The 27,195-nt window shown below is 37.4% G+C and overlaps 1 protein-coding gene, 1 non-coding gene and 1 pseudogene across 2 annotated transcripts in view; 1 reads left to right on the forward strand and 2 right to left on the reverse strand.

Annotated features, from left to right (window-relative positions):
* Positions 1-26,502, forward strand: part of Ywhaq (tyrosine 3-monooxygenase/tryptophan 5-monooxygenase activation protein theta) — a 42,446-nt gene extending 15,944 nt beyond the window's left edge. Inside the window, exons 3-6 of the mRNA XM_047523258.1 lie at positions 20,654-20,777; positions 23,329-23,492; positions 24,200-24,295; positions 25,423-26,502. Coding sequence (XP_047379214.1) covers positions 20,654-20,777; positions 23,329-23,492; positions 24,200-24,295; positions 25,423-25,482 — 444 coding nt within the window. The 3' untranslated portion in view covers positions 25,483-26,502. The remainder of the gene's footprint in view (positions 1-20,653; positions 20,778-23,328; positions 23,493-24,199; positions 24,296-25,422) is intronic.
* On the reverse strand, positions 2,377-4,419 carry LOC124963506 (40S ribosomal protein S7-like; annotated as a pseudogene).
* On the reverse strand, positions 12,378-12,452 carry Trnaa-cgc (transfer RNA alanine (anticodon CGC)). The gene has a single exon. It is a non-coding gene; the product is annotated as a tRNA-Ala (tRNA).
* Positions 26,503-27,195: the final 693 nt, after the last annotated feature.

Raw genomic sequence — 27,195 nt, forward strand, 5'->3', positions numbered from 1 at the left:
TTGCCCCACCTAAAGATCAGAGCTATGGCTTCCAGGATTATCCAAGATGGCCGCTCTGGCTTCGAAATGTGTTGGCAAATGGGGAACTGCAGCTCAGGGTGTGGCTGTGGTCAGCAGGAGGTCCTAGAGGCGGAATGCGGTTGGTCAGGCAGGGGTCCTGGAGGTTGGGTGTGTTTGGTGTGGTTGCGGGATCCTGGAGACCAGTTGCAATCAGTCGGTCTGGGGTCCCGGTGATAGGACGCAGTCAGTTGGTCTGGGGGTCCTGGCGGCAGGGAGCAGTCAGTCGACGAGGGCCCCAGAGACAGGGAGTGATCAGTCGGGCTGAGGGATCCTGGAGATGGGGCTCAGTCAGTCTGGTGTTGATATTTTTAAAACATTCCCCTCCTCAGTTTCCTGCCTCTTTGCCCACCAAATTTTCCTAGGAATATAGGTTTGGAAACCAGAAAAATCACAGGTGTGCTAATGAAGAAAAGAGGAAAACTTGATTTTAGAGATCAGGGAATAAGTATCCTTGATAATTCCTAAAAAACTAACCAGAGACCTGATACAATGGAATACCTCTACTTCCTTATATTGAAAATGGTATACAGTTAATAGTTTCTTCATTCTCTTCCCCCAGTACTCATCTACGAAGCAGAGTTAGCATGCTTGAAATTCATGGATGGTAGTCCTTTAGAGCTGGTTGTATTTAGTTTTGAAAAAGAAACAGTACACCTGGTTAACTGTAAGCCAACATGGTCAAAGAATTCATCGGTGAAACTTGTCTTTTACACCAGTCTTGACTGTCCATCTGTTTTTTTGTTTTGTTTAATTTCAGATGAGCCGTATTCCATGATTTCTTTGTCATATGTACCTTTTGTTCCAATTGGTTTAGCATAGTGTAGTACTAGGTGTTCTGTAAGGTATATTTAGTTAGTTTACTTTGACTTTTTAACATACGTTCTTTGTTTGCTGCAGGCCTTATTTTAGCAAATGGAGAAACAGTGGTGCAAGTGGTGAGATTTTATGATAAACTATAAATTGAATATAAATGCTTCCTTCTAAAGGACAGTTGTGGGTTGCTGTTTATAAGTGTCAGGGTGATTGTGACAAATAAATTGTGGGAAAGTGTATAAAAATGCTTTAAAATCTTAAATGATAGTGATCTTCAGATTTCTTTCTGCCCTGTGAACTAATTGATGTTACTCATCTAGAGTTAACACTGCCATTTCCCCTCTTGTTTTGCTCGTTCCACCAAACAGACATTATATAGCTCACAATTTTTGTTCTTTTAAAATTTTTAAAAATTTTGCTCTGTAGTATTAAGATACATAATTAAACTAGGTGTTCTGACTTTCAGTTATTTGGGACTATGCATGGTTTTTTAAAAAATATCTTTTTAGTTGTCAATGGACCTTTATTTATATGTGGTACTGAGAATTGAACCCAGTGCCTCTCACATGCTAGCGTGCTACTAGTGAGTCACAACCCCAGCCCAAGAGTTCAAACTTCTTCTATTTAGCAAATATTGTTGATAATTTGGGGCCTGAGTGCAGAGTCCAGGTATTTGGTTCTTAGTGATGTCAAAAGCAAAAAGTTTATAGCCGTGGGATGGCTAAGTGGTAGAATTTTCTTGCCTAGCATGCATAGGGCCCTATGTATGAGCCCCAGTACGGCAAAAAACAAAAACCTTAAAGAATGCTTATAATCCCAGCTACTTAAGAGGCTGAGGCAGGATTGCAAGTTCAAGACCAGCCTGGGTAATTTAACAAAACCCTGTGTCAAAATAAAAAGCAATTGGACTGTGGATGTAGCAACTTCATTGTCTAAGGACTGATATTGAAAGAGGGAAATTATATGGAAATAACTATGTTCTTGAACAAATTAAGATGAGAGAGGGGATTCAAAACTCCAAGTAACCTGGTACATTTAGAATAACAGTAGTTGGGAATTAAGGCTTTACTTTCTTTTAATGATTAACTCTACATCTCTTAGAGACGTGGGTGATTTTTTTAATAGAGGTCTTTTTTGTACATGTGTAGTACTAGGGATTGAATAATTGAATATCATTTACAGTGGGGTTTGTTTGTTTGTTTTGCACGTGTGTTTTTGGATTTTTTTTTTTTTTTTTTTGTACCAGGGATTGAACTATCAGGGGTGCTTAACCACTGAGCAACATCCCCAGTCCTTTTTTGTATTTTATTTGGAGATGGGGTCTTGCTGAGTTGCTTAGGGCCTCACTAAGTTGCAGAGACTGACTTTGAACTCACAATCTTCCTGCCTCATCCTCTGGAGCTGCTGAGATAACAGGTGTGCACCACCATGCCTGGCCATTATTTACTTTTAAATTTGTGTTGTTTCTACTGTGAATGATACTTTATTTCACGTTCTTTTTGTTTACAACTGAAATTCTGGGAATTGAAGGTTAATATCCTTGTCTTTGAGCTTCTTATAGATACCAGAAAAGGTCTCAGCTTGTTTTCACGTTGTTATGCTGTGCCTTGTGCAAATGAACCTTCATGAGCAGCTACCATCCAGTTTGCTGCAGACCCTCTTGCACACAGTTTCACTTGGAAAGACCAGTTTCTCAAGGATCAGGTCGTGTACAGCTGTCAGTTCCTGGGATGCTTTTGCTTATTTTTGGTGTGACTTTCTCTAGTTGGCTTAGGCAAAACTCTGAGCAAAAGACCACATGCTTCCCACTGAACTTTTTCTCCAGTTCATGCACTAGCTGGACTTGAATTTTCTGGAAAGATTTCATTTGAGTACCTGTAACAAAAATTACATCTTTCTGGCTATCTCCAACTTAACTTTACTTGGCTGCTATAGCTGGGCCTCAAGGTCTGAGTTTAGCTCTAGCTCTGGCTTCTTGCCATCGGGCTTAACCAAAAATAATGGTGCTGAAACCGAACATGTCTTGGTCCTGGGAGAGCACAGAGGTTCAATAGGCAGTGCCTGCTGTCCAAAGGACCTCAGGGCCTTCCTCGCTAAGTTGCCCAGCAGCGATTTTATTGCTCAAGGCAGGTTTCTGAACTCTGCTTTTAATCTAAATGGTCTAGTAAATGTTTATAAAACAATATTTCAGCCAGATTACGACTAGTTTCCTTTTAGTTCTTTAGCAGCATATCAGAGCAGCATTATTCAGCTGCCAAATCTGTTGAGTCTGATGGACCTACTAGGATTGTTATTACAGGCCCTCCAATATTTTTCAGTAAGATATGGTACTCTTTCCTGTAGTGGTAGAATTTATGATGAGAGAGTTTATGGAGAAAATAGAATTAAGGGGATGAGTGGAGGTCACAAATTATCCATAAAAGCCCTGAATTTTTCATAAGTACTGTTGAATCATTTTTATTTTGTGTGATTTTTTTTTTGTTAGTGGTTTTTTAATATTCCAAAAATAATACTAAATACTAAAAATAATAATAAAAATAATACTAAAAATTGTAGCGACTTTTTAAATTCTTTGTAATGATTATAGCACACAAAGAATTTCTCTTAAGGATATTGATTCCTCTAAGGAGTTTAATGATTGATTCACGTTTCTCTGCAGTTTCAAAGAAAAGTTCATAAAATAGTTTGACTTAATTGTCTTCATTTAGCTTCTTGTTTATGGTTTTTTGTTTGGTTTTGTTTGTTTTGGGGGATTAAACCCAGGGGTGCTTAACCACAAAGCCACATCTCCAGCCCTTTTTAAATTTTTTAATGTTTGAGACAGGGTCTCACTAAGTTGCTGAGGTTGGCTTTTTGCCCCGGGGGATGGGTTGGGGAGGGGCACGGTACTGGGGGTTGAACTCGGGCACTCAACCACTGAGCCACATCCCCAGCTCTCTTGTATTTTATTTAGAGACAGGGTCTCACTGAGTTACTTAGGGCCTCACTAAGTTGCTGAGCCTGACTTTGAACTCTCTGTCCTCCTACCTCAGCCTCCTGAGCCGCTGGGATTACAGGTGTGCACCACTGCTCTGGGCCTGAGGTTGGCTTTGAACTTTTGATCCTCATGTCACTATGCTAGTACCATAAAATTTACCTTTTTAAGGTGTTAAATGATTTTTAATTTATTCTTAAAGTTTTGCAGCCACCTCTGTGAATTCCAGAACATTTTCATTATCACAAAAAGAATCTTGTACCCATTAGTCAGTCATTCCTCATCCTCCCTTCCCCAAGACTAACAATCAACTAGTGAGCTTTTCTAGAATAGAAAAGGTGCCTTTCATTGTAGAGCCTTCATTTATAGACCCCATTCCTCCAAGATCATCTTGCCTTTCTGAATTCTCTTGGGTGGCGGTAGGGAAGGACCTGCACTCCAGTCATACATGCTCTTCAACTGGAGCGTCTCCCTTAGTCTGCTTTCGCATGTGCTAGTATTGCTTATAAGTCCTGTGGGGGCGGTAACAGCACAACCCTTACCAATAGAGGGAAGTCCAGGTTCTTTAACATGACCTAAAGTCTGACAGCCTTTTCCTTCAACTTACTTTCTCTTTATTGACCTGTGCTCCAGCCATATGGAACCACCTGTGGTTCTTATATAATATGATGCCCTTTATCCTTTTTTTTTTTTTTTTGGAAGGGGTCAGTACTGAGGATTACTTAAGGTACATCCCCAAACCTTCTCAAGTTTTTATTTTGAAACAGGGTTCCTCTGAGTTTCCCAGACTGACCTTGAACTTGGCAATCCTCCTGCCTCAACCTCCAAATTGCTGGGATTACAGGAGTGCATCAGCATGCCTGGTACATTTTCTTATCTTTGCTGTAATTCTCTCCCTTCCATAAGGCTGGATGAATACATTTATGTAGTATTTTCCTTTTCACCAAGTCTATAATGAGACCCAGCTGTATATTATCTGAAGTTTACCAGTGTTCTACATGCCTCTTACAGACTTTCTCCAAAATAAATTGCACTCAGTTCAGATTAGTGTTTGTGGTAAACTGTAAAGGTATATAAGAATAAGGACTTCATCTTTTTTCCCCCTCTATGTACTAGTATGCATTGTTTATTTTTCCAAGATTATATTTTTTACATTGTACCCAGTAGTTAGTTGAAGATAATCAGTAATCCATTAAGTTTAATTGCAAATGCGGAATAACTTTTCCTCATAGGCTCTCAATTTCTCTTGATCCTTTTGTGCCTTGTAAGAAAGAGCTGATAGATAGAGGCAGTAAAGAATCAAATACAGTATAGTGGCTTGATTCAGTTTGTCTTGTTTTGGTTTGCCTGTGGTTTTTTTGTTGTTTTGGTTTTGCTTTTGGCATGGGGGATTGAACCCAGGGGCACTTAACCTCTGAGCCATACCTCCAAGTCCTTTTTATTTTCGTTTATTTTAAGACGAGGTCTTGTTAAGTTGCTGAGGTTGGCCTCGAACTTGGAATACTTCTTCCTCAACCTCCTAAGTCACTGGGATCACAGTGCACCACCATGCCCATCTTCAGTTTCTCATAGATTTGCAAAAGAAGCTTGAAGTGCACTGGTGTCCTTGCTAGTAGTCAGTTTTCTATCTTTAGTAGTCTTCTCAGGACATAGCAAAACTTGACCCATATATTGTAGGGTAGCCAGGCAATTTTGACCTATTTTTAATTAATAGAGCATCCTTTTTGTTAGGTATCAGCATGTCTGTCCATTTTATTACTGTGACCTAACCAGGATTTGACTTCCTATTCCTTCTTTCCTCCCCTTTTAAGGAAAACTTACATGTTTACCATCATTCATTCATTCTTTCCTTGGAAAAATCAATGGCTAAAGTAGCCTCTGGAAATAAATTGAAAGTTCTCTCTAAGGGGAAGAAAGTATAGGTATTGGTATTTGCCTTGGTTCTTTTTTTTTTAATTTTTTAGTTGTTGATAGGCCTTTATTTTATTCATTTATTTATATGCAGTTCTGAAACTCGAACCCAGTGCCTCACACATGCTAGGTGAACGCTCTGCCACTGAGCCACGACCCCAGCCCCTGCCTTGGTTCTTTAGGCAGCACTGATCTGGAAATGTTGGTAAATGGTGGTTGTGTATATGTAAGAGTTTTTCATGCAGGTTGACAAATTTGTAAGATATTAGTGTCACCAATGGATGTCTTTTCAAACTTGCATATCCCAGGAGTCTTTGAGCAGAAGGCATAATGTTTTATATTGCAGTTGTGACTACTAATTATGCAGCTGCTAAAATGGGAATACAGCAGACAGAGGTCAGAAAATGGACATTGGTTTCTTATACCTTGTGAAACTGGTTCAACTGCTTTGAAGAGACAAGAACCCCGCCTTTCTTTACTGCTGGCACATTGCAGTTTACCTGTGTCTTCATCACCCCATTCTTTGTCAGAGGCTATATTCTATTATGGCTGGATCTTAAACACACCGTTAAGACCTTGCCCCTACAGTCGGAACAGCTTGGTGTACTCAAGGTGAAAGACAGGATGAACATTTTTAATACCTTTGCATTTTTATTGTTTTCTTGCCTTTTCTTTTTTTAAGGTGGCTCTTTGTATTTGGGTAGTAGAATGCATTGAGCTCATAAAAGGCTGTTCCGTCCTTTATAAGACACCACTGTGCTGTAGCAGATGCTAATGGCAATATTATCATAAATTTTGCCTGTGTCATGAAATAGAGGTGACTAGAGATCTTACGGACCAGGGAAAAGGATTTAGGAATTTTATTTGGGGTAGGGAAGTAAATTCTTTGTTGTTTTTTGTTTTTTCTTTTTGTTGTTGTTGTTTTGTTTGTTTTTTTAAACTGAGCTACAACCCCAGCCCAGTTCTTTATTTTTATAGAAAGTGTTTGATTTTCTTTACTTTCTTCTTCTTCCTCCTCCTTTGTCTCTTTAGCCTGAGGTTTTTAGCTCTTATTTGCCCACAGAAATAACCAGTTGATTGCATAGACTATTTGGCTTATTTTTACTTTAACTGTAACTTTAGTGGTATATACTCAGGTCTAAAGAGTATATAAATTCCCTGACATCATGACAACTCATCATATTGATTTATGACTCTTTTTTGGTTTTTTGGTACTGGGACTTGAACCCAGGGGCGCTTAACCACTGATCCACATCCCCCACCCTTTTATTTTTTATTTTGAGATGGGATCTCAACATTGCTTAGGGCCTCACTAAGTTGCTGAGGCTGACCTTGAACTTGGCAATCCTCCTGCGCCAGCCTCCCTAGTTGCTACTATTATAGGCATGCGCCACTACACCTAGCTTCATTACATTATTTTAACAAGTATTCTAGCTAACGTCGGGTTTTAAGTCTTTTTTGTTACTACTAGAATCAAATCCCAAATCATACATCATGTGGTGCACACCTGTAATCCTAGAAACTCAGGAAACTGATGCAGGAGTATTGCAAGTTCAAGACCAGCCTCAGCAATTTAGTAAAGGTCTGGGGATGTAGCTCATTGGTAAAGTGCCCCTAGGTTAAAGCCCTAATACCAAAAAAAAAATTTTTTAAATTAAAATTAAAAGGACTGGGTATATGCTCCTGGGTTCAATCCCCAGTACCACACCAAAAAAAAAAAAAAAAAAAAAAGTAGTCTGAATACCTTTTTTTATACAGTGTGATTTTTTTTTTTTTAACTGATCTTATTCAACTTTCTCCCAGAAAGGCATTTTTACATTAATGATGCTCTGGAGTTGCATTAATTTTAATAACTATAAATTAGAGATTATAACCCAATGATACTTTTTTCAGGAATTTACTTAGGATAAGAAAGAAATGTTTGTAGGGTAGGAGTGCTGAACAGGTTATTATACTAGTGTATGGTTATGTTCTAGGGTTTGTCTCCTCAACCTTTTGACCTCTTAAATCAGTTAATGTCTAGAGGTGGGCTGCAAGCTTTAGAAGTTGTTCAGAGAGTGAGTCAAACATTTAAGCATTCTTATTGCTTGTAGGCATTTTTTTTTAAAAATTTGCAGTACTTGGTATTGAACCATACACTGAACTACATCTCCAGAACTCCTGTCCACCCCCACATTTTTTTCCTGTGGTACTAGGTATTGAACACAGGAGCGGTCTACCTCTGAGCTACATCCCTAGCCCTTTTTAATATTTTATTTTTAGACAGGGTCTTACTAAGTTGTTAAGGTTAGCCTTGCATTTGCAGTCCTCCTATCTCAGCCTCTCTGGTTGTGGAATTACAGGCATGTGTCACTGGGCCCAACACTTACAAGGAAATTGGCAGGAAGATCCAAGTTAGTGTCAGAAGATTGGTGGGCATGAGAAGCTACAGTTTGATCATAAAGACTGGGTACTCCAGCATTACTGCATGCAGCTTCAGCGTAACTCTTTCACTATGGAAGACTGTTCACCGACCCAAGTAGCCTCTTCTCTGGTTAGTGCTGGAGATACTGCCAGTATTTTGCTTTTTCTTTTCACTTTTTTTCTTTTTTTTTTAAACCCAATACTTGGTGTATTCTTGGTATACAACATAAAGAATGCTTGTGTGTTCAGCTTCTTGGAAGGCCAGATCAGTATTTGGGAGGTGCCTTATTGTAACTCCAGGCTCCTTCTGTTAGTACAGGAATGATAATAATAGAAACAAGGTTGATGTCAATTAGGACAGTACTTTCCAATTCCTTTTATATAACCCCTTTTGTGTAACAAATAGAATAACCATATTCGTATAGTACATTGGGGAAAATGGATTTCTAACCCTGTTTCTATGATGATTGAATCAATATCTCTTACTATTTAAATTACTTAGAAGCTCTAGGTTAGATCTGATTCTGTGGGACTTGAATGCCAAGCTGTTTGTTTGTTTGTTTGTTTGTTTGTTTTGATAGACCTTCAGAGTTTTTGAGTCTCTACTCAAAACATGCCCAAAGTGGAATTTAAGGTTAACCTACCAGCCGAGTACAAAGTGGATTAAAGAAAGGACAACCCTAAAACCTGGTAGGTCAGTTAGGTTATTGGATTAGTTGAGGTGAAATGATACGATTAACTTGAGTAATAGTGGTGGGAATGCAGACTCGGGGTGTAGCTCAGGGCTCAGTGGAGAGTGCATGCTTTATGTGTACAAGGCCCTGGGCTCTATCCCCAGCACCAGGGTGTGAGAGAGGAGGAATGTCACTGAAAAGGTGCGGGGGAAATACTGTTAGGGAAACAGAATCAGTAGGACTTGACAGCTAGTGGTGGAATGTGAAACGGAGAGTGAAAAGTCCAAGACAGGGCTCACGAGCCTGGCTGCCTGCAAGATTAGATGGTGGTAGGATAATTAAGAGAAGTACAGAAGTGGTTTGGAGATAGATTTATTTCTGCTTAGGGCATATTGAAATCTAGTAGATATACATATTTCAAAACATGTAAGGATACTCAGCCATGTAGCACTGCAGAAAAACCAGAAGCGTGGATGGCAGTTGGGTTTGCTGCAATTCATGGTGTGACTGTTAGCCTTAACCAGGGTGGAGCCATTTTTCAAGGATAGATGCACAGTAATGAAGCTCATGTGACTGTTGTATAAAACCTAGAGTTAGTTTATGTACATTTTGAGGAATAACTAGCACAAGGATTTCATTACTTGTGTTAGCATGACTGGTGTATTCTCTTCCAGGAGGGAGATAAATAGGAATCAAGTCATAATCAGAAAGTTAGCTTAATGAACGTGGCATGATAACAAGAGCAATTGGACTACTGCTCAGACGTGTAATGATGGACATCGCCAGAGTAGGGGTGGATTTGTTGGTGCATTGACCATGATTCACACTCTCCTAGACTGTGTATTACATCTCTCCCCTAGTAGGTTTCTGTCCCTTTTCTGTTTCCATGACTCTTACTGTTTTGTGTGATCTACTCATCTGTATTTTTTTTTTAAATTACAGCATTATAACTGTACATAGTATTTGGGTTCATTTTTACAATATAATATATGCAAGGAATTTGATTTCAATCCCCTTTCCCGCCTCTCCTCCTTTACCATATTCTCTCTCCTCTCCCGTATTGATCTTCCTTTCACTCCTCTATTTACTTATTTTTTATTGGTATTTTCTACATGTAAATAAAGGTGAGATTCTTTTTAGTACACTTATATGTATATAACATGATTTTGTTAGATTCATTCCACATTTCTTCCCCTTTCGCTTTTTTCCTCTCCCCTTGTTCTTCTGCTCCACTGATCTTACCTATGTGTTTATGATATCCTATCCCCCGCCATGCATGCCTTCTTTCCCTTGTTTTGCTCTCGCTTCCACATATGAGAGAAAATGGTTGGCTCTTGATTTTCTGACTCTGGCTTATTTCACTTAGCATGATTTTATCCATTTACCGGCAAATCCATTATTTCATTCTTCTTTATGCCTGAGTAAAATGTCATTGTGTGTGTATATATATATGTGTGTGTGTGTATATATACCACATTTTCTTGATCCATTCACCTATTGATGGACATCTGGGTTGATTCCATAATTTGACTGTTATGAATTGCACGGCTGTAAATACTGAAATGCCTGTATCACTATTGTATGCTGATTTTAGTTCTTTTGGAGAAATACCAGTGAGTGGGAGAGCAGGGTCACATGGTGCGTCCATTCCTAGTTTTTTGCAGAATCTTCACACTGCTTTCCAAAGTGGTTGTACTAATTTGCAGTTCCATCAGCAATGTATGATTGTACCTTTTTCCCCACATCTTCACCAGGAGATATTATTGTTTGTGTTCTTGGTAATTGCCATTCTAACTGGAGTGAGTGGGATCTCAGTGTAGTTTTGATTTGTTTCCCTGATTCCTAGAAATGATGAAAACATTGTTTCCATATATTTGTTGGCCATTGGTATTTCCTTTGAGAAATTCTTTTGCCCATTTATTGATTGGGCTATTTGGGGTTTGGGGCGGATATTTTTTTTTTTTTTTTAATTTTTTTTAATGTATTCTGGATATTAATCCCCTGTCAGAGGCCAAGATTTTTTTGCCATTCTGTAGGCTCTCTCTTCACTCTCTTAATCATTTCCTTTGCTGTGCAGAAGCTTTTCAATTTGATGGCATCCCACTTATTGATTCTTGGTTTTATTTCTTGAGCTTTAGAGGTCTTGTTAGAGGAAGTCGGTGATGGAATGTTGACCCTATTTTTCTTCTAACAGTTGCATGGTTTCTGGTCCTACTTCAACATACATTTTTGACACATTTGTCAAGTATCAGGTGACTCTAACAACGTGGATTTGTCTCTGTGTCTTCTACTCTATTCCATTGGTCTTCATGTCTCTTTTGATGCTGGTACCATGCTGTTTTTGTTACTATAGCTCTGTAGTATAATTTGAGATCAGGTATTGTGATGCCTCCTGCATCACTTTTCTTGTTTAGAATTACTTTGGCTATTCTGGGTCATTTATTCTTCCAAACAAATTTAGGGATTGATTTTTCTAGTTCTGTTAAGAATGGTCATTAGTATTTTGAACTTATCTGTGTTCTTAAAATATATTTACTTCATATGCTGTCAAATTGTTGTCAAATCTTGTTCTTATTAATCTATACTAATGTGTATATGTTATATATACTGTGTGTTTTTTCACACATACTCACTATGCACATGTGTATATATAAAATATAGATAAGATTTAAGTCTTTTCCCTCAGTGGTATATATTTAAGAGAGGGGGGAATATATGTTCACAGTGTACTGATTCTTTTGAGTTTTCTAAGTGCAGTCTTGACTTCCTGAAGAAAATTACTTCCTGGGACTTGTGTGGCTATTTTACATTTGGAAGACAAGGGGGAATGAGGCCAAAAGAGGCAGTAGAATGACACTTGGGTTTCTACCAGGGCTAGTGAGTGCTTTTCCTAAGACAGCAAATTGATTAGGAGAAGAGAACCAGTGGTAGATTATGTTAGGAAGACAAAAGTAATTTTAACGTGAATAAGTAAAGCTTGAATAAGTAACGCTTAAAGTTCCAGTGATCCATGTGGATGTCAGTAAATATAGGAGGCTCTCACCCTGGTGTGTAAGAAAAAAATCTGTGTTGTGGTGCATGATGATTGAGGTTTCTGTACCAAGTGGTAGGTTTTATTTATTTATTTATTTATTTATACGCCATGCTGAGGATTGAACGCAGGACCTCACATATGCTAAGCAAGTGCTCTACCACTGAGCCACAACTCCAGCCCCCCAAGTGATGTTTATTAACTCATTTAATTTTCACAACAACCCCATGAAGTAAGGACCATCAGTAACTCTATTGTATAAATGAGAAAACTGAGGTACAGAACTGTAAAAGTAAATTGCCCAACTAGGTAAGGAACAGATTCATGAGTTACTAACATATAAGTTGTTTAGTCATGTCGACGAATGTATGTTGTTGTCTTGTTGGTTATCTTAAGCACAGTGGGCATTTGAAATGTTTGGGAAATGAAACATTTCCTATTGGAGCAAATTGTCATAATTTGGTTATCATATTTTAGCAAGTGTAGTCTTTTTTTTTTTTTTTTTTTTTTTTCTCGGTACTGGGGATTGAACCCAGGGCCTTGTGCTTGCGAGGCAAACACTCTACCAGCTGAGCTATATCCCCAGCCCAGCAAGTGTAGTCTTAAAGGCAGATACCTGTCAAGCTCAAGGAGAAAACAACTGCCCTTCAAAATTTACCTAGTCTTTTAAAAGAGTTGAGGAACACTGTCCTTTTAATGATTTTGATTTAATAGCCATGCAGTCCTTGGCACCTGAGGTACTACCACCTTTTGCAAACATGAATTGTCACATTCAGCATTTTGTAATAATTCTGTGTTTCTCAGTTTGGGGAGAGTGAGAATTCTTCAAAGATTATGACTTGGAAGTTTTTGGTTACTTGGTATTTTAATATTCCAATTGGTAACTTCCCTTTACGCCATTTCTTTTTCCTTCCCACTCTAAAAAGATTCCTTCAGTAATGGCTTGAGTGGGAAAATCTGTCTTTTGTCTGGAAGTGCCTTTGTTTTTATATGGTACTTTAATTGGTTATGGAATTCTAGCTGACAGTTGTTTTTCCCAGCATTTTGAATATTCTTGATTGTTTTATGAAAAATCAACTGTCAGTCATATTGTTATTTCTTCCTTTATAGGTAACCTGTCATTTCTCTGGTTGCTTTTAAGAATTTTCTTGTCTTTGGCATTCTGCAATTTTACCATGATGGTCTAGGTACGCAATTTATTTTTATTTTATCTTGTTTGAGATTAGTGTCTTTACCAATCTGAAGATGATTATACTCTTACAGAGTCTTATCTGTTACCTCTGATTAACATTTCTTCCTCATTCTTTCTATTCTCCCCTGAAATTCCTGTTGGATATTATCTTTAGACTTGTATTTGTGTCGTCTTCACCTTTCTTCGTCTTACTGTTAGTTCATTATTCTGTGTTCTATGTAGTTTCTTCAGGTATGCCTTCCATATTATTAATTTTCCCTTGATCCATCTCTATTTTAGTTGTTTTCGTTTTCATAATAAAAACCCTTTCCTTCCTCTCACCTCCAAGCAGCCCTTTCTTAATTATTTATAATCTGTCCTTTTTCATTTTTTAATCTTCTTGATTATTTTAATCAGGAAAAATTTCAAATTTATACAGAAATGAAGACAATAATTTATACCCATGCCCAACTTCAGCAGTTAGGGATTCTTTTTAGCCCTGCCTCCAAACCCCAGTTATTTTGAAGAGTCTTTGCCATCATCTGTTACAATTCATAAATATTTAAATATATATCTAAATGTATCTCTCTAAAGCATTCTTTAATCATTCAACATAACTTATTATTTTTATTAACACTTATTTTTTTTAAGTACTTGAGAGTTCTTATTTGTCTTCTGATTCTGTCATTGGTTTTATGATGCCCTTCAATAGTTTGTTTTTAGTAGCATCCGTATAGCTTTCTCTGTGGAACTTACATGTATATCTTGAAGTGTGGAAATCTACCCAGTGGTTTTTGTTGGTAGTACTGAGGATGGAGCACTGCGGTGCTGTACCATTGAGTTACATCTCCAGTCCTTTCTTTTTTTTTTTTGAGACTAGGTTTTGTTTTTTAATAGTTGTAGAAAGACACAGTACCTTTATTTATTTGTATGTGGTGCTGAGGATGGAACCCAGTGCCTCACACATGCTAAGCAAGCACTCTACCCACTAAGCCACACCCCAGCCCAAGACTAGGTTTTGTTAAGTTGCGAGGCTGCCCTGGAATTTATGATAATCCTGCTTTAACCTCTGGAGTTGGTAGGCCTGTTTGCTCCTTTCCTTAAACAGTTTTATCTTATGGTTTTTAATAACACCAAATTAAACAGGAATGCAACTACTATGTAAAAATCAAGAGAAGATTGTACTTTGTTTTGCTTGTTATTGACTGGTGGATAGGCCATTCATGATATTTGAACAGACTGTGTAAATTTGTAATTGAAGATTGTTGTATTGGTGATTCTTAGAGGCAGACATCCAACTACATTGTATTTACACGGTGGATATGTAAACATTACATATTGGAATGTGTATTGTTTTATTATAATTACTTTATTTGTCCCTTATACCTTAGTTAGGACTTTAACAAATGTTTTAAATTGTCTGTAAGTGTATTATGCACTAATTTTATTTTAATGTAGTTAAAAGAGCATTAAACATTAGTTGTAAAAGGGAGTATTATATGAAGGGATGATTGGGTAGGGGAAGTGTGGCCATATTAAAAAAGTAAGTTCAAGGTATCATTACCAAAGTTCTTTTGAGTCTTTTGGGACATGATGAAGTTAGTATTTACAGTTGGGTTGTTTAATATCTGTTCATTTGATAAATAGGGTAATTGGTGTTTTAAAAAAGTCTTAGCAATTAGATGTCATCACATGTGGTTCTCAGTGCATATCTAAAGAAGTATCTTTTATGTGAACATGAAATGTGTAGCAAGAAGTTTAATTCCTTACCTTGAAAGTATTGAAAAGAATGCTTTGGGAATGTAAGTCAGTGGTAGAGCAGGTGCTTAGCATACTTAAGGCCCTGAAGTGGGGGGAAGCAAACTAGAAAGCTTTGAATGTGTGTTACATCTTTTCTGCAGGATGATCGTGTAATATGTTACAAAAGTGGGATTCTTCTGGGAATGAAAAAAAAAATAGCATTAATAATTACACTGGGACAGCAGCTTAAACTGAGATGGTCCTGGGCAGGCCAGCACATATGGTCAGTGTTCTCCTCCAGCTCCACCACCTCATTAAGTTGGTTTGTAGAGGTTTGGGATTTGGTGTAGCCTAAGTGAAAATTTTTAATGGCATTTAAGGCAGGAAGAAATTGATTAGGCTTTGCACCTTGAGTGTGAGTTCTAAATGATAAGCTGTGCCCTGCTGTCAGCTGATCATACAGCCTGTGTCATAGGCTTGCTTGATCTCTATGGAAAGGAGTTTGTTGGGTGCCAGAGAGGGTTCAGAATTCATCATTCTTGGATTCTTGTCTTAGCATTTCTAAATCCAGGGATTTTTTTTTGTTTTTGTTTTTGTTTTTTGAGACATTGTGTCACTAAGTTGCTGAAGCCTCAACTTGGAATCCTTTTGTCTCAGCCTTGTCTCCAAGTTTCTGGAATTATTGTCATGTGGCACAATAATTTTTAACACAGGATAATTAAAATTAAATGTGTTCCGTTAATTAATGATAGAAAAACATTTCCACAGATGGTGCTATTTCGATCTTAGGTGTTTCATTGCTTTCTTGGTTAAGGCAGCAAATCCTTTATGAAATTTAACCCTAGTGGGTATAGAATGGGGATTGAGGTTAGAAGGTTTTTAGATCATAATACCCACAATTATATAGTTAAAAAAAAAAAAAAAAAAAAAAAAAGACTTAGGAACCAGTTTGGCACAAGAGTTCGTAGAGCTATTGACAGTACACAAGTCATTTGTGCAAATGATAATCTCATTTCTAAAGCTCTACTTGGTTTCTGTTACTGATTAAATATTCCAGCTGGGTGTGGTGGCACACACCTCTAATACAAGCAACTCTGGAGGCTACAACAGGAGGATCACAAGTTTGAGATCAGCCTCTGCAAGTTAATAAGACCTGGTCTCAAAACAACAACAGGAAAAGGGGAAGAGGTGTGACTGAGTGGTAGAGCACCCCTGGGTTTAGTCCCTAGTAGTAAAACCCCCACCCACCCACACACACACATCTCTTAATTTGAGTTTGGCCTTATGCTCCATTTTAAGGTTTTTGTTTTTAGTGACTCATATATCCTAAAATTAAAGCTGGAACATGTTAATACTGTATGTTAATGAACTTTAGTAAGCTGATAGAAAATTTAAAAACCTTAGAACATTTGTTCCTTGTAGATTATTTTGCTCCTGTTTTAAAACTCATCTTTGGTTACCTATTTCTTAAATCAGATCTGTATAAAGAGAAAGCTCTATGAGAGAGGAGAAGCTTATTTTATTTGTAAATCAGAAATTACTTATAAATTAGTTTAGTATAAAAATATAAATTTGTAGAATGCTATGTAATAGCACCACTGAGGACAAATGAATTATTTTGGAAAAACTGTTGAAGCGATGGTAGAATTTATTATGCTCTCTCACGTTCTCAAAAAGGAGGTTCTCAAAAAGGAGCATGCTGCTGCCTGCCTTCTGCCGCTCGCGCAGGCGCTCCAGTGTCTCTCCTCCAAAGCTCCCAGAGCATTGAAGTTGCCAGTTAGAGTTTATAAGGGGAAGCTCCTGCTTCATTGACAAAAATATTTTACCCCTAAAGTTAGTAAAGGAACTTTTAACTACATAAATGTTAGTAACATCAGTTCCCTGCTTCTCCCCTGACATCTTACCGGGTACCCCTCCTCCCCCAGTGCTGAGCCTCAAGCATTGTAGGCAAGGGTTCTACCACTGAGCCACATCCACAGTCCTTTAATTAATAACTTATTTGGAAAGATTTTCAGGGAGCCAGTTTTAAGTTTGGGTTTGTTGGTTGGTTGTTTTTTTGCTTTTTACTCCCTGTGATCTGTATTGAGTTTTTAAAAGATAATTTTAAAAATACTACAAATTAAATTATACAGCCAGGCTATATGCCTCAAGTTTTATAGCCTATGTTCTGTCTTGTATTAATAGCTAATGTTTGGTACTGATAACTAGATAGAACCATGATCATTTTGGTAAGACTGAAGCAGCATCCGTTGTCTTTTAATTGGACTAAAATACACATCTCTACTATTAATATCATATGGGAAGACAGAATTATTCTGTGCTGTTGTTTCCTTCACAGAGAGCTAGTGGCATCTGAAAAAGAATCCATGATACCTGGCTGAAACTCCAGGATGGAAGTAATGTCCAAGTCACTTTATAAAAGCCCAACACTGTAAATCGTACGTAATGGCTATGTGCAAACTAGTTGTTAAAATTAATAATTTTAGAAAGGAGAAGTTAGCTCCTAAGTGGCTGTGTTCTAACTATTGCAGTAGATGGTAGCAGCTTCCTGAATCCTCAGAAGGCAAGTGTGCTTGTAATTGTAATACAGTCCATGTTAACAGATCCTTATGAGCAGCCCAAACCTGACAAAAGTGACTTAGGAGAGACTAGTGCTAGAATGGAAATTTATCTCTTCTGTGCTCCTCACCTCAAGCCCTCATTTAGTCAGACTTTCCTCAAACTCTGCTGTTGTACTTAAAACATTTAATCCCAAAGTACTAGGGCTTAAAGGCTATCTTTTCTTTGTGACTTCAAGTAAGGTCTCCACCAGACCTGACACCTTTACAGAGATCCTCTGAAATTTCATTGTAACTAACTAATTGATTTAGAGGAACAAGAAAACGGAGAGGCACCTTCCCCTGCCCCTTTACATTAGAGTTCCTTGGTAGGGGGACAGAGACCACATTTCCCTCAGTAGAAATACTATTTGCTTTATTCAATGATACGTCTCAGAATCTCCTCTTGTTTTGTTTTTTTTTTTCCTTTTCTTTCTTTTTTTTTTTTTTTTTTTAAGAAGAAGAAGAAAAAGGAAAAGCCAGGCGTGGTGACTCATGCCTGTAATTCCAGTGACTCTGGAGGCTGAGGCAGGAGGATCACTAGTTCAAAGCCAGTGTCAGCAACTTATCGAGACCCTGTCTCAAAATAAAAAGGACTGGGGATGTGATTCAGTCATTAAGCACCCCTGGGTTCAATCCCCAGTACCAGAAAGAAAAAGGTTTTTAAAAACAGCAGTGAGCGAGTCAGTTTAAGCTTTAGAACTTTTTTAATGCCTATCTCACTATTGCCTCCCCCATTTAAAAAAAAAAATCCTAAATTCAGTTCATAAAAAGTTTTAAACTTTGGATTTTAAAATTGAAAGTCAGACATGGTAGTAGAGGGGAAAAAGTAGAATGACTTTCTAAGAGTCTGGGGAAGAGTTTTGAGTTTATTAAAAAATATTAAAATTATGTTGGTAATGTTGAACAGAAGAAATTCTTAAACAGGACTCTCATTCCCTTTTCCCCTCTGACTGGTGAAGCTGGGGCAGCCCTAGCCTTCACCTGGGCGTGGCCCTTGAGGACCTGTTGCCACGTTCCCTGCCAATTGCTTGCTGGCTTTGGCCAGGGTATCTGTTCCTGCCACTTTCATAATGTAGGAACTTCTGGGAGTTTATTGTGTAATTCCACTAATTTTATTTCTGTGGGATGTAACTTCCCCTGACCTCAGGCCTTTTAAAATGTTCTTTTATTGGACTGGGGATGTGACACAGTAAAATGTAACTTTTTTTTTTTTTTAATTTAAAGATATTACATGTTTTTCTGTTTATTTTCATTAAAATAACTTTTGGATACAGTGGTTGATTTTTATTTGGGTCATTTTTAAATTAGGTAAACAAGGTTTCTTGGATTAAAGCTGTGTTTCCTAAACTTGTTATTTGAGATCTGTAAACAGTCTTCATTTTCTTTAGTAATGAATTTATCTGGATTTGAAGCAGACTTACTGGGTTATTCTACAAACTCCCCAACTTTGTATCATTGTTGGTACTTTTATATCTTCTTAACTAATAGTACATGACTACTTTTCCAAAGTGCAAACATAATTTTCTCTGTTCTTTGCTTTGAAATTTTCACTAGTTTAACTTAGCCTGAAACAGTTCTGCTCAAACTGTGCACCTAGGTAGGGGAACTGTCCAGTAACAGCTAATGGGTTTTTTTGTTTTGTTTTGTTTATTTTTGCAGGGGGTGGGAGGGTTATTGGGGATTGAACTCAGGGGCATTCAATCACTGAGCCACATCCCCGGCCCTGTTTTGTATTTTATTTAGGGACAGGGTCTCACTGAGTTGCTTAGCACCTTGCTGTTGCTGAGGCTATCTTTGAACTCTTGATTCTCCTGCCTCAGCCTCCCAAGCCACTGGGATCACAGGACTGAGCCACTGTGCCCAGCTTACAGCTAATGTTTACTGAGCGCTTAAGTGACATGGTTATAAGTTTTGATATCTGTGTGTTGGATTTATTACTAAAACAAATATATGCAGTGGGTGTTAATACCCTAACATTTCTAAGAGAATTTTACTATATTCCATAATATTTTAGTACTTTTTTTTTTTTTTTTTTTTTTTTGGTACTGGGGATTGAATCCAAGGGTGCTGTACTGCAGAACTGCATTCCCAGTTCTTTTATTTTTTTATTTTGAGACAGTGTATCACTATGTTGCTGAGACTGGCTTTGAACTTGTGACCTCCTGCCTCAGTCCCCCAGTCACTGGGGATTACAGGTATGCACCACTGTACCTGGCCAAAAAGATTTTTAAATTACTTAACATCAAGTAAAATTGGTAGTCTTAAAATACTATATTTCTCTTGTGACTTTTTTTTTTGTTTTAAATACTCCCGGTCATACCTTGCATCTTTGCAAGTACAAATACTTCTGTTTGAACAGCACTGGTTTGTTGGATCAAGTGCAGATATCTTGATGTGAAATCAGGGATAAAAGAGATACCCAATTTTTAAAATATTTAGATTCAGGTTGGAGATGTAACTTAGGGATAGAGCACTTGCTTAGCATGCCCAAGGACCTGGGTTCTATCCCTGGCACTGCTTTAAAAAAATTCAGATTCACTTGGCATAAAATTGCTGTTTAAGTTTCTAAAGCTCATATGTAGTTCCTGTGCTTGCCTTATGCTTGACAGATGCTTGTCTATAGAGGGTGCTGGGCATGCTGCTTGAGGCCATGATGAGTTACTTATTCCCTGGTTGTACTCTTCTCCTTAGTACTTAATGTCTTAAATGTTTTGTTTCCCCTCTCTAAAATGATTGCAGATCCCTGTTTTCTTCCTGGTTCATTCTTCTTCCTTCTTGACAAGTCAAGTATTCCTTCCCCAGGAAGTTTGTCTAACCTCTGGGGTCTCTGTCAGAGCCAGCTACTTAATCTCTGCTTCCATAGCATGTTATTCCCATATCTCTTGACATTTGGTGTATAGACTAGGCACTTTCTAGGAGCAGGGACCTATCTTCAATCTTGTATGTATTCATTCTAGTCAAATACTTGGCATCTATGCAAGGATCAATAAATGTTGAATGAATGACTGGATAAAAGGACAGGTTATTTCTAATAATGTTTGGGGTAATCTAGCTTTACTGTCAGAAACTGTAGGCCACAGGATTTAAAGCCTGCCAGGGAAACTAGTGGCAAGAACCTGTTATAAGAACATGCTTCAAGAATGGCTAGAATGGTATAATGTTACTTTAATAGTAGGCAGTTCAAATGCATGATAGGCAGAAGCATGTCATTGTAAGTTCTTGTCTGTAATTAAGTAGATTTTACTAGTACTTACTGTTTTTTCTTCTTTCTTTCAGGAATTGTTGGATAAGTATTTAATAGCCAATGCAACTAATCCAGAGAGTAAGGTCTTCTATCTGAAAATGAAGGGAGATTACTTCCGGTACCTTGCTGAAGTTGCATGTGGTGATGATCGGAAACGTAAGTATATTTGATTTACAGGTAAAGTCAATATATAAAAGGGTGTTGGAGATAAGGTAACATGATGATAGTCTATGCCTCCAGACCCTTTGTAACTTCAAAGAAAATTGTGCAACTCATATGTCAGGAAAGTGAATGTTGCTTTATGTTTTCAAAAATGAAAATGTAGCCAGGTGCTGTGGCACACATGACTTGGGAGGCTAAGGCAGGAGGATCACAAGTTAGAGGCTAGGTTCAGCAATTTAGTGAGACCCTCTATTATTATTATTATTATTATTATTATTTATTTTTTTTAATATAAAAAGGACTGAGGAAGTAGCTCAGTAGTAAAAGCACCCTGGGTTCAATCCCTAGTATCAAAACAAAAAGAAAATATAGTCATTAATTTAATGTGTCCTTAAAAAAATTGAACACGTGAATTCTAATTATAATCTGTTATTAAAAATGGACTTGATCTCTTAATTCTTTGAGATTTTAGTTCACCATATTTTTAGCTCTGAGTGATTCTGTATTTCTCATGGAAATTATATATAGAACATAGAAACAGATGTTTCTTTGTTATATTAGTTCACTACTACCTATTTTAAAGGGTCACAACATTGCTAATTACTCTATAATCAGATTTCTGAGGGTAGGTAAGATAAGTGTATTGTTGGTGTATGATTTTTTCCAACTTCTCAGTAATTTCAAATGACCTTATGTCTAGGTTTTATTTGATTGAATACATAGAAACTGTTGGCTGAAAGTTATAGTCATAAAAATAGATTTGAATATTAAATACCTATTTTTTTAAGCCGTAGACGATCATAAAAAAAAACTATGGGAAAAAGTAATAATCAGATACCCTATTTTGATTATGAAAAAGTCAAAATAGGGAGCTGGGGTTGTGACTCAGTGATAGGGCACTTGGGTTCAATTCTTAGCACCACATATAAATAAATGAATAAATAAAGGTCCAGCAACAACTAAAACCAAAAAATTTTTTTAAAAAGTCAAAATAAACTTATTACAATGATCTCAGTCTCCTGGAGTATTATTAGTATTATATTAACCGTACTGAGTTTTATATATATGCCTGCTGACAAATTTATCAATTTGCAGGTAGAAAAGTATTGCTGAGTTAGTCACTGAAAATGAGTTTTGCCATTCTAAGTATCAGCATGATTGAAGATATAAAGAAAAAGTAGTTACATTTTGCTGTAGTAAAATCTGTCTACTAAACCAACACTGTGTGCTGATGTATAATTTCTGTTGCCATACAGATAAGCAGAATTGGACCTGAAAACATTGTCACAGAACTGAAAATGTAAACACCAACAAGTCAAAGGAATGTCCTTGGGAGATTGGGACATAGCTCTGACTTTAATTTGAATAGCCCCTGGTAGCTCACTGGCACTCCTGAGTTCCACACATAGTCCTACATGCATTCTGGTCGTCGGGATTTGTAAGTGGGCTGTCCCTATAACTGAAGAGCTAAAGCACTTTGTTACTGCTACTCTCCATTGTGGGGTTTTCTTATGTGCCAAACAGTATTTGCTTCTCACTACATGAGGGCTGTTCCAGCCATAATTAGACCCATCATAGGCCATTTCAGAAGAAGAAAAATGCACACATTCAGGCCATAAAAGGGTAGCTTAATTTGTATTGTTAGTCTCTAAGGCTGATGTGGGCCAGTGGCCTCACAAGGGAAAACTACCCCTTTCAAAACAAGGGTAATATGATTATAAAGGCAGAAACTTTGTAGATTTTGGTGGTAAGGTAAAGTGTTCTTACTGTTTAGGAAAGGAACATTCCAGTCAAAAGTTTCTTTTCATTGACTTTTTTTTTTTTTTTTTTTTTTTTTAAGTTGTAGATAGGCACCTTTATTTATCTATTTTTATGTGGTGCTGAGGATCTAACCCAGTACCTCTCATGTGCCAGGCAAGCACTCCACCACTGAGCTGCAACCCCAGCTCCATGGGTCTGTTTTTATTGACAGACTTGGTCTTATAATTCAGGAAAGGGCTGGGCACAGTGGTACATGCCTGTAATCTCAGCTACTCGAGTCTGGGGCAGGAGGATTACGAGTTCAAAGCCAGCCTCAGCAAATTAGTGAGACCCTAAGCAACTCAGCAAGATCCTGTTGCTAAATAAAATATAAAAAAGGGCTGGGGATGTGACCCAGTGGTTAAGTGCCCCTGGTTTCAATCCCCAGTACCAAAAAGGAAAAAAAAAAAAAAAAAGGAAAACCATCTTAACTCCAGAGATGGGAAAATGTGATATAATATCTCATGCATTTTTATAAATTAGTTATAAGCAAGCAGCATTAAAAAGAGTTGAGTAATAAGACAGTTTACTAATAACTGATTATTAGTAGTACAAGTTTCATATAATGACTGTGCCCTACTTTCTTGAATTAATAAATTCTTTTGTAAATATCTAGTACTAGTTTGCAGTGGTTTAAAAATGCTACAGAGAAAAATCTCATTCTACCAAGAACTAGCAGCATGCATTAATTAATGTACTGTTTATTGGATATTTTTGGTATAGTGTTTTTTTCTTTTCTTCTCAGAAACGATAGATAATTCCCAAGGAGCTTACCAAGAGGCATTTGATATAAGCAAGAAAGAGATGCAACCCACACACCCAATCCGCCTGGGGCTGGCTCTTAACTTTTCTGTATTTTACTATGAGATCCTTAATAACCCAGAGCTTGCCTGCACACTGGCTAAAACGGTAAGATGCCTGTCCAGGAAATGCCCTCTTTGTCTAATAAGGTTGTTCTGAATATCAAGTGTGTTAATTTCTAGGTGTTTCACTTGGTTGCTTAGGGAGGATTTCTTTAGTATTTATGTTAATATTTTCTTTTTATTATCATCTTGCCCACCTGTCCCTACCCCTCAATGCCATAATCTCCTCTAACTGTGATTATAGCATTAATCTGGCTGAAGAGCATGGGCAGAGTGGTCAAAGAAGTGTAAATTAGACAGGAAACAAGGACTGGGGAATAATACCTGCCAGGGTGAGGGGCTTTTGCAAATAAATACTAGTTCTTTTAGGGTTATCTTAATCCTTGTTATTATACTGTGTGTCCTATGAAAGAACCAAGAAATGCTTGTGTGTTTAAGAACACGACTTTTTACTTTTTTTTTTTTTTTTTTTTGCGGTGCTGGGGATTTGAACCCAGGGCCTTGTGCTTGTGAGGCAAGCACTCTACCAACTGAGCTATATCCCCAGCCCAAGAACACGACTTTTTAAAGTTTCAGATTATACACCTAAGTTCTTAAATTGGAAATCTAAAGAAATAATGCCATTTAGTTTGTTATTAACTAGTAGAATGTAACATTGATGTTCACCTGTTTTATAAAAATGGTTTGTAATTGTAAACTAACCAGTTTCTATGAGTGCAAATGTTGCTTACCATGGGTATTAACATTTATCAGGCTTTTGATGAGGCCATTGCAGAACTTGATACACTGAATGAAGATTCATACAAGGACAGCACCCTCATCATGCAATTGCTTAGAGACAACTTAACAGTGAGTTGTTTGCTCTTACTTTAATTTCCTTTCAGGAACAAAAGTAGTAGTTTATATTTTATTTAGGGCAATTATTATAAAAGCTGTACTCTCTCAGAAAATGGACCTCAAATACTTAAAATTTGTAGGCAGGTTTTCCCAGTGAATAGGCATTTTATCAGACCTTCCTGAGAAGGTACTAAAATCAAAGGAATTGGGTATTAACATAACCATTCTGTTAGGTTGAAGGTATTGATGGTTAGCATAGAGTTATATAGTTATGGTATTCTCTTTATTTGGGTAAATTTACAATAGCTTATTAGGGACTATATAGGTGTAGAAGCTTTCCTAAAATCTGGTGAAGCACCTTTCCTCTATTAAAAGTTAACTTTGGAGCCAGGCATGGTGGCCTACACTTGTAATCCTTGGAGGCTGACACAGGGGTATCACAAGTTCAAGGCTAGCTTCAGCAACTTAATGAGACCCTCCCTATCCTAAAAAATAAAAAGAACTGGGGATATCACTCAGTGGTGGAGCACTCCTTCCATTTTTTGAAGTGATTACAGTGAGTATTAACTAACAACTTTTCACTTCATCTTTTTATCCTAAAATTAAAGAGATTCTTAGAAATAATACTTGTGGTTTTTTGGTTTGTTTGTTTCACGACACTGGGTGTAGAACCCAGGACTTTGTGCATGCTAGACATTTACTCTACCACTGAGCCATAACCCCCGCCCTACCCTACTTTTTAAATAAAAAATGAACTCAAACAGCATGTGTGTATCATTTTGTAAGTGAAAGGTTTGTGGGGGATACACTTTGGAGGGGTGGCAGGTGGTTTAGAGTTTTAAGGCAGAGAACATCCAGTCTTGGTCAGCCTCTATTATTTGAGGAATTTACTGCTCTCACAATTACCTTTTGAGAGCTGGACATGGTGGCGCACACCTGTGATCCCAGCCACTCAGGAGGCTGAGGTGGTAGGATCACAAGTTCAGAGCCAGCCTCAGCAGTTTAGCAAGGCTCTAAGCAACTTTTGTAAGATTCTGTGTCAAAAAAAAAGAATTAAACTTTGATGTAGCAGTAGGACTTGATAGAATGGTCTGCTCTGGAAATAGTAACAATGATGATTGTTTTTTAATTTTTTTCAGTTATGGACATCAGACAGTGCAGGAGAAGAATGTGATGCAGCAGAAGGGGCTGAAAACTAAATGCAAACAGGGTGTCATCCTTCTTCCCTCAAGAAACCTTTTTACACATCTCCATTCCTTATTCCACTTGGATTTCCTATAGCAAAGAACCCCATTCATGTGTATGGAATCAACTGTTTATAGTCTTTTCACACTGCAGCTTTGGGAAAACTCCATTCCTTGATTTGTGTTTGTCTTGGCCTTCCTGGTGTGCAGTTACTGCTGTAGAAAAGTATTAATAGCTTCATTTCATATAAACATAAGTAACTTCCAAACACTTAGTAGAGGACTAAAAATGTATCTGGTATTTAAGTAATCTGAACCAGTTCTACAAGTGACTGTGTTTTGTATTACTGTGAAGATAAGAAAATGTAGTTAATTGCAATTTAAAGAGTGTTCTACATAACCTCTTAATTTCTACATTCCCTTCCTTATTCTTTGAGGGTTTCCTTTCAGTAAGCAACCTTTCCATACTCTTACTGTATTCCTTTTTAGTAGGAATCCAGAAGTATTAGATTGAATGGGAAAGCACTTGACATTTCCTGGCCAGGGGTCACAAATTGAAATGCCTCCTGTGTATCACATGTTGTGGAGGTCTTACCTATCTGTGATAACAGGGAGTTTCCTTATTCACTCATCATTTGCTGCTGTTTAAGTTGACAACTTCCCTTCCCAATAAAAATTCACTTACACCTCCTGCCTTTGTAGTTCTGGTATTCACTTTACTATGTAATAGAAGTAGCATGTTGCTGCCAGAATACAAGCATTGCTTTTGGCAAATTAAAGTGCATGTCATTTCTTAATACACTAGAAGGGGAAATAAAAGTACACAAGTCCAAGTCTAAAACTTTAGTACTTTTCCATGCAGATTTGTGCACATGTGAGAGGGTGTCCAGTTTGTCTAGTGATTGTTCTTTAGAGAGTTGGACCACTATTGTGTGTTGCTAATCATTGACTGTAGTCCCAAAAAAGCCTTGTGAAAATGTTATGCCCTATGTAACAGCAGAGTAACATAAAATAAAATTACATTTTATAAAACCATTTACTATGGCTTTGTAACAATTGCACACCCATATTTTAAGGGACAGATGAATTTACTACTTTCTGAAGTTGATTGATACTTCCCTTTTATGTAAACTATAGTAGTGATACCTATATTTCTGCATTGTGGTACACTTGTCTGGGGAGTCCTGGAAATGTATAAAATTAGACTACAATTTCTTAGTGTTTTACCATAAATCAGTCTCGTGGTCCTTCTCTTCCTCAGATGTAAATGATATCTGGCTAAGTGTTATGGAATAAAGTGGACATTTTAAAACTAGAAAAGCTAGTTATGTGGTTGTGAGTGCCTTCGATGGTTTTAGAATTGTACTTCAGTGGATATTCAACTAGCATTAAGAGGTAAAGATACCTTGTTTTAGTTTTTCAAATAATTATTTTTGTGAACTTTGATTACTAACCTGTCTTAAGTATTGGTTTGAGAATTGATATTTTTAAGTCAGCAGATAATCTGAAAAATTAGCACTACAGGACTTGTCCTTTATTTCCTAAAATGTCAATATGAAATAAGGCTTCATTTACACTTAATTTTTTTTTCTGAGGGGAAATGGAAAGGCAGAATTGATCAGCACTTGGTAGCGCCATTTAAATGTGGTTGGGTTAGAAGAATAGCTCAGTCGTAGGGCATTTGCTCAGCATCCAAAATGCCCTGGGTTTGAGTCTCAAAGAAAGGTT

This window comes from Sciurus carolinensis, chromosome 13, assembly GCF_902686445.1.
Source record: "Sciurus carolinensis chromosome 13, mSciCar1.2, whole genome shotgun sequence".
In the NCBI taxonomy this organism is placed as follows: domain Eukaryota; kingdom Metazoa; phylum Chordata; class Mammalia; order Rodentia; family Sciuridae; genus Sciurus; species Sciurus carolinensis.